This window comes from Cololabis saira, chromosome 7, assembly GCF_033807715.1.
Source record: "Cololabis saira isolate AMF1-May2022 chromosome 7, fColSai1.1, whole genome shotgun sequence".
In the NCBI taxonomy this organism is placed as follows: Eukaryota; Metazoa; Chordata; class Actinopteri; order Beloniformes; family Belonidae; genus Cololabis; species Cololabis saira.
The window spans coordinates 10,938,673-10,946,734 of NC_084593.1; the positions used below are offsets into that span (position 1 = coordinate 10,938,673).

An 8,062-nucleotide genomic window follows, 5' to 3' on the forward strand; every position below is an offset into this window, starting at 1 on the left:
CGGCATGAGGTCTGCTGCCTTTTGCAGTGAAGGCCAGTGGAATTTCTAGAACCTCAAGTATAGAGATCTTTGGCTTTGTTTCTCTTTTAAAAAAAACTCGAGGAATGCAAGCGTGGGGAATTGAAACATGCACTTTTCCAATGTGTGTGACTCAGCTGGTTCAAATGAACGAACTGACCCTGAAAGCAACACCCAAGCTTATTTGATAAGATAAAGCCGGGGGACGCTGCGACCGCAGGACTATCAGAGAGGAATCCAAACACAACACTCTGCTATATGACAAGGCTAGAGGTGTGAGGAAGAAATCTGTCACTTTCTACAAAGTGATTGCAAGAGAAAGGTGCATCAAAGCTGATCAAAGGAACCGTGGTATGAGTTGCATAACCTGGAGGAAGCCCTCAATATACAGGCACTATGGAATGAAAGCAGCAAGAGCTCAGAAGCCAGCATGGGGTAAACATTTTAGACGGTGTTCCATTAACTTTCTCTGGCCCTCTATTGTTGTTACGGGTACATGATTTACCTGAAAGAGATCAGAGAGATTTTTTTGAAACGCACACTTTATTGCCATAAACCTCCCGAGGAAGTATCTACCTCAAACACGTCTTCTCTTCACATTGAAACTGGGTCAAACTCTTTCAGCACCAGAGCACAAAAAGATTACGATATCTTGCATGCCATTCCACGCATTGCAATAACAAAAGCTGATTTCAAATATGTGCTGTATCATACCGGGATTGTTGACAAAATGTTGGATTAGTGTGAGCATCCCTTTGTTTTGCTTTGAGCAGGTATCTTAAAACATAATCATAAACAGTTAAATGGACGTTCAGGTCAGTCTCTCCAGAGTCTTGGCAGACTATCAGTGACCGAAATGTGATGCATAAAACACAGAGCAGTCTGCTTTCTTGGAAGCCTCAGCAGAACAGAAAGCAGTTGCACACACCGAGCACATCTTTGCTGATCTGTTTCTAGACGACAGCCAAGCAGAGCGAATCGACTCTTGTATTCTGCTCAGCTGGAAAAACTATCCAGAAGATCCCTATCTGAAGCTAAAGTACACCCTCCCAAGTAGAAAACGAGCTGAGAATTAATTACTTCATTAATTTATTCTTCTATATTAAGCCTTCTCCAGGATGTTTAGAAACTGCATCTACAAGTCAAGGCACTTAGTATCAACCTACCCCAGTCATTGGAAGAAAAAAAAGATAAAGAAATGATTAAAAACAGCAAATCCTCAAAAATAAGAAGACAGAAAAACACCGCTGTTACAGAGCTTTGAAGAGCCGTACCTTGTTTTTGGCGCTCCGCTACTATTAAACGATGAATCATTGGGTAAAAGATGACGTGTGTTTGACTTCTTGCAATCTCAGTGGTGCGTTTAAAAACAAACTACACTGGATTGGTCTTTTCCTTATTAGATTTGAGAGGGTTAGTGGTGCACGGGACTACGCAAACACTGGTGTATTCTCATGGGTCAAACCGCTTCTGGGCTGCAAACGTTGGCCGGCTAATAATCAAGCATGACATCAGACCAATAAATTGCAAAAGATCCATTAATGCTATCATGGTGCAGTAGAAGGTTGATTTAAGGTGAAACCGTCACATCGGCTGCTTTAAGAGTTAATTTACTGACCAGTAGAGACAGTTACTGCCATCCTGACCTCATGAAAAAAAAAAATATGGATCTGAGATTAACGGCACCATTCAAATGAGCCCACCAGAAGCTGCGCTGGCTTTCTGGTTGTGGAGTGTTGGTGCCATTTGTTTCTTTTTGCCTTCCTGAAAGCATTCCCCTGTATTTAAAATGGGAGGAATACGTCACTGAGACCGCGCTGTGTGTAACCACTTCAGCCTGCGCTCAAGTCTCCACTTTCAACACAAGAATAACATGTGACATCACTTTACTTCAACGGGGTTAGTGCACCAGTGCAAATGCAAAAAGCCAAAGCAAGCGGCGCCTAAATATAGTGGGGAGATTGGAGTTTTGGAGAATTAGGAAACCTTGTGTTGCCAGGGAAAATTACACTACTATGACTCCTATAAAAAAAAAAAAGAAAGGAGGGAGGGGAAACTGCTACAGAGCTCTGTCCTACTTTTTCAGTTGAGAGAGTTTTTAAATAGATGTTCACATGCTTGCGATGCCCTTACAAAAATAGGAAACCAGTCACAAAGAGACAACCAACTTCAAAACACAGAAATACTGCTTTGGGTGAAAGGGGCTCGAAGACATTTTTCCTGCCTAAGTTCACAAGCATCCTTTTCCTCTTCCTGACTCTGCTGAGCAGGATGCTGAGCAGCAGGGAGACTTCACCCTCAGTCATTTTACAACTTATGGAAAAAGCCTCCGTCTTGTACGGGTTGATTATCAACTACACTTTAATTGGATCGCGGAGGGTTATGAAAACATACACCAATTAACTGTAGATTAGAGACATTTTATACCACTGGTTTTTACGACCTCAAAGAAATAAACAAGTATCAAAATGGAAAATTAAAGCTATTTGTACAGTTTCGCAATGTTGCAAACATGATTACACAAGCCATTTCTGTGAGACAGTTCACTGAAAGTGCCAAAGCAGTGGCAGATCCTTGATTGGAAAACGAACTACTCAACCTTAATTAACCCTAAAAAAATATACAGTGTCTGCATTTGAACAGTTAAGGTAAATGAGTACTGGTTTGTTTAGGAAGTAGCCGGCTCTTTTTGCATGCGATACCTTTATCGTGGTTCGAGTATCACTCATGCAAACTACATTTCCACACATTAAACTCCCAGTTTCTTATTTACTTGGGTTAAGAAAGGCCTCATGCTACGTCTTTGCTTTTCCCCTTGTCTCTCCTCCTGAGGTCACATCAAGTTTGTGCCGATCTCCTGCTGTGATCCGGTATATGTGGAAACAATGTAAAGTAGGCAGCTCGTCTCTGCCTTGCTATGTGGCCGTGAACCAGGGTCAGCGCGGCAGAGGGGACCGTTGTTTGTGGCCTTTAGCTCTTACCACCTGGCTAAACAAGAGAGATGCCTTTCCTGGGCTCAGACTCGCTGAAAATAAACACCTCGACTGGTTCCTGCAGAGCCGAGTGTGAGCTAGTTTCTGTTGTTCCATCAGTAAGGAAAGTGTTTTTATTCGTCGCTCTTGATTTAGTTAGATCACTATGATTCAAATCAGGTATGGCCACCGTGCTTATGTCAACCTGAAGATGAACACCTGTGTTCAATATTTCAAAATAAGCACACATTTTACCGAACAGATCACATTATAGATGATATTGCGATGAAGAGGAAGATACAAGCAATCTCATCAACTTTCAAATTTCATGGCATTTCATTTTAAATTGTTTGAAAATGGTGAAGTGATGCTCGCTGAACTTTTTTTTTTCTTCCAACCATAATAATTTTATAACTTCAAGTTTAAGAGAATAAAAATCTAGCATTGGGTTTTAGAAATGTGAAATATATAGCATAAACTGGCAATATGACCATGCAAATGGAAGATTATGCATAACCAGAGCACCTGTTTAAGATTTCATTCATTTGAGCCAATGCTTTTCTTTCCATAACACATTAAACAAAAATTGGACAGAAAAACAAAAACAACTAAATTAAAGCCATGTCTTCTCTTAGTTTTTAATCATAAACTTAAAAAAAAAAGGGGGGGGGGGGGGGGGGGGGGCAACACTAGTCTTTTCATTATCAGCACAGCTGATCCAGAAAGCTGCCAGAAAACATGTAAAGGAAACCGACAAAGCAGCGGAGAACACCAACTGTCAAGTGGTCAGTTATTTAAGCAGCCATGTGACAACAGCATGAGGGAGAGGGTCAAACCCCGCTGCGGTGAGTCCAGAGAGATAAAGACAGATCCTTGTATCCGTTAGCTAATCCTGACAGAGAGGTCCTGCCAACACCATTAGGGTAAACCCGTTTGAGTCATTGCAGTCACTCAACACATGACCAGAACACCAGAAAAGGTGCTGGGACTGGGAAGACGGTCACATGAATGATCACAGAAGTCTCCTATAGTGAAATAAGGTGCAGTCCTCTCTGTAAATGCAAAATGACAAGTTAAAGCGGTGGAGACTGTCCCAGTTCACCTCAGTGGCTGCCTTTTTTTTCCTTTTTAAATTAAAAGATCCCTGCAATGAAATGTGTCTTTAATCGTGAAGCATAGGCAGATGTACGACTCTAACATGTCAAAGAAACAGATCAGAGGCATAGTGGTGATTTATATGCTGGATCTTCCAGGAGAACACATCTCAAGTTGGTGATTTTGTCTCAATATTTCCCATGCAAGTAGCACGTACTCATTTCTTGCAACATATTGTTGTACATATTGTTTAGACATGCCCCAGAAATAGCTCTGACGTGAAACTGAAAGATAACCTATTAACAAGATGAGGCAGGTTATATACTCACATACTTTACGGATGATCAGAACTGCAAATGGCTGATTAAACCATCCATTTTAGAAACAATTAGGAATTGCAGCCCATCCAAACATTTTAAACCACAGCCCCATCTGTGTGCCTTTTTCTTGGCAATTCAAAGACAAAATTAATGCAAAAATGTATGAGTTGTTGCTAATGAAAACAACCTCTAGTGCAGCCTTATTATAAAATACCAATCCAACTTACAAAGGCTAAAACACTGGCAACTGTCAGGCCTGCAAGTTATGGCTCGCACGGAGCTGTAAAACCATGGGCCTCAGGCCGTTAACAAGCCACCAATGGCACCATAATTGCCAGATAAAAAGCCAAAGGCTCTGCCTGTGACTGTAGCCCACTGGTTTAAGTGGTGGTCTATTGATTGCCTATTGTGTGCAAAGCTGGTGCTAAAGCAGTCCCCCCTTTGCAGTGGCAACAGCACACAAAGGAAGTGATATCACTGCTACAGTCAAACTGCATTTACACTAGACAAAGATGCAAAGCTGAACTGTGCACATTTTAGGAAATTGAATGTTTGAGCGTGTGAGATGCAATGTTAATAAATGCAATCCCTCTGTTTTGCATGTGCAGGGGGGTCTAAAGGGTTATATAAAAGTGGTAGAGTGCAGGAAGCTCCAAAAATCAACAGAAAATCATCGCTTTATTTATCTTTTCCTCCTATTCTTTTGAACTCGCCTACAGCACAAGAGATCTCCCCATAGTTCCCCACCTCCAAATTGGTAAATCATATTGTAGAGAAGATTGAATGGTGACAAAACATCTGACGTGCCATTGTCCAGCGAGATTCTAGGAGAAATAATGGGAAGGAGTGTCCATAGTAAAAAAGGACCAAGTCAGTAGCTAGGACTTTTCTCTCTTTTCTTTTTATTGCCAAATTAACAAACCGAGCTTGCAGATAAGAGTTTTTTGCAGCCTATACTTATGCAAAGCAATGATTCCCAAACTAAATGCAGGTTAGATTGAAATTGAATGCTTGAATGTGTGAGATGCAATGTTAATAAATGCAATCCCTTGGTTGTGCATGTGCAGGAGAGTCTAAAGGGTCATATAAGAGTGCAGGAAGCTCCAGAAATCAACAGAAAAAGCATTGCTCTTTTCCTCCTATTCTTTTGAACTGTCTACAGCCTAAGAAATCTCCCCATAGTTCTCCACCTCCAGATTGGTAAATCATATTGTAGAGAAGATTGAATGGTGACAAAACCTCTGACGTGCCATTGTCCAGAGAGATTCTAGTAGAAATAATGGGAAGGAGTGTCCATAGTAAAAAAGAACCAAGTCAGTAGCTAGGACTTATCTCTCTTTTCTTTTTATTGCCAAATTAATAAGATTGAAATTGAATGCCTGAGTGTGTGAGATGCAATGTTAATAAATGCAATCCCTTGGTTGTGCATGTGCAGGAGGGTCTAAAGGGTCATATAAGAGTGCAGGAAGCTCCAGAAATCAACAGAAAAAGCATTGCTTTATTTATCGTTTCCTCCTATTCTTTTGAACTGCCTACAGGCTAAGAAATCTCCCCATAGTTCCCCACCTCCAGATTGGTCAATCATAGTGTCCATAGTAAAAAAGGACCAAGTCAGTAGCTAGGACTTATCTCTTTTCTTTTTATTGCCAAATTAATAAACCGAGCTTGCAGATAAGAGGTTTTTTTTGCAGCCTATACTTATGCAAAGCAATGATTCCCAAAACCAAATGCGGGTTAGATTGAAATTGAATGCTTGAGTGTGTGAGATGCAATGTTAATAAATGCAATTCCTTGGTTTTGCATGTACAGGAGGGTCTAAAGTGTCATATAATCCAGAAATCAACAGTAAAAGCATTGCTCTTTTCCTCCTATTCTTTTGAACTGCCTACACCACAAGAAATCCCCCCATAGTTCTCCACTTCCAGATTGGTAAATCATTTTGTAGAGAAGATTGAATGGTGATAAAACCTCTGACGGGCCATTGTCCAGAGAGATTCTAGGAGAAATAATGGGAAGGAGTGTCCATAGTAAAAAGGACTAATCTCTCTTTTCTTTTTACTGCAAAATTAACAAGCCGAGCTTGCAGATAAGAGGGGTTTTTTTGCAGCCTATACTTATGCAAACCCAATGCGGGTTAGATTCCCACGATAGTGGCCTGGCCTGATACGTTAAGTAGCTGATTATCTGCGCTGATAGAGCTTTCTGCGGGACGAGGCAACAGTTGCGCGCAGGAAAAACAAGGCGAAAACTGTTGCAGTTTCTGGGTCGTGCACGGTCACAAAATGTTGCAAATCACGGGCGGAAATAGCCCACTTCTGAGAACATGTTTCATTTGTAGCAAAAAAAATGTAATAAATCAGCCGCTCTGACCTGTTGCGTCCGATCAGCCGGATTCATCATCACAGCCTGCCGAAAGCTGTTATCCACGTAAGACGCCATTGTTTTGGAGGAGGCTGCCGGGGGAGATAGTGGCTCCTTATCCTCAAAAAAACTGTTTGTAAATATCCAAGAGCTGCGATAAACAGGCAGAAAGGAGAGTCCCGGTGCTGTTTGAGCTGTTTTTCCCCCCGGGCTGAGGTCTGGAGCCAGAGCCAGAGCTGGGAGAGCCCGAGGCCGCCGGCAGAGCGCTGTTCTCGGGGTGTCTGTCCCCCCAAAACCCGCTCCTCAAACCGGCCACCACCGCCCCGACCGGGAGGAAACTTCTCCTTAAAAAAGCGACGCTCCAAACTGTCTCTGTGAGGTTTTTTTTTTCTTCTAAACTATAAAAAAAGCTGGAGTCCCTTTATTGGAGCCGGTGTCGGGTGAAGCCGATCCTTGTCTCCTCGGCATTTCTGCTGGCGACGGGAAGAAACTGCATGCAGGATCCAAGGCGAGACACACAAAAACTTAAGCTTTAAAAAGGCTTAAAAGGCTTGAAGGGCTATCCCGTCCATTTATGGGACACTAAACCCTCTCACTCTCGCAGAGAAAAGTCATGATATTGGATAAATGGAGGAGCGAGGCTCGGTCCGCTGCTGCTCTGTTGTGTGCCACCACCATGGTGACTGATCACGCCGCCAAGGCGCCGCGTGTTCAGCGACACTTCCGGGGAGGCTTTTCAAAATAAACCTCTTACACTGCAGTTATATGACAGTGTTTCCCAACCCTGGGCCTCAGGGCACATTGTTCCTGCATATTTTAGAATAGAATAAGCTTTATTGGCCAGGTATGAACATGCCAGACCAGGGAATTTGTCTCTGGTTGTTTCGCTCGCTGAACCCAGATTTAAATAGTTGCAAACAGTAAATAATGGCCTGCTCTCAGTAGTTAACGGACAATAACACGTGCTATAACCATATGTGCAATATCTGCCTGTCTACCTCACACACATTCTACCTGCTTTTTTTGCACTGTTGCTTTTTTTTTCTTTCGCAGTACTCTTATTTCCATTACAATGTAGCCTACTGTATATACTGTCTATGTTTCGTAATTATTATATATATTTTTTACTTTTTTTTTATATCTTTTTATTTCACAATCATTTTCATAATTCACATTTTCATAATTCACATTTTCATAATTCACATTTTCACATTCACCATTCCTATTCTACCCACATTCCTACCCTCCCCCTAATTACCCTAGGGAAGGAAAAAAAACATACATTAAGGGAGAACA

The 8,062-nt window shown here is 41.8% G+C and overlaps 1 protein-coding gene across 8 annotated transcripts in view; it reads right to left on the reverse strand.

Annotated features, from left to right (window-relative positions):
• LOC133446751 (rap guanine nucleotide exchange factor 2-like) overlaps positions 1 to 7,432 on the reverse strand; it is a 133,217-nt gene extending 125,785 nt beyond the window's left edge. For all 8 annotated transcript variants that reach the window (XM_061724810.1, XM_061724806.1, XM_061724804.1 and 5 more), the window contains exon 1: positions 6,776 to 7,432. In XM_061724810.1, coding sequence (XP_061580794.1) covers positions 6,776 to 6,844 — 69 coding nt within the window. In that variant the 5' untranslated portion in view covers positions 6,845 to 7,432. The remainder of the gene's footprint in view (positions 1 to 6,775) is intronic.
• Between the last annotated feature and the right edge of the window lie 630 nt (positions 7,433 to 8,062).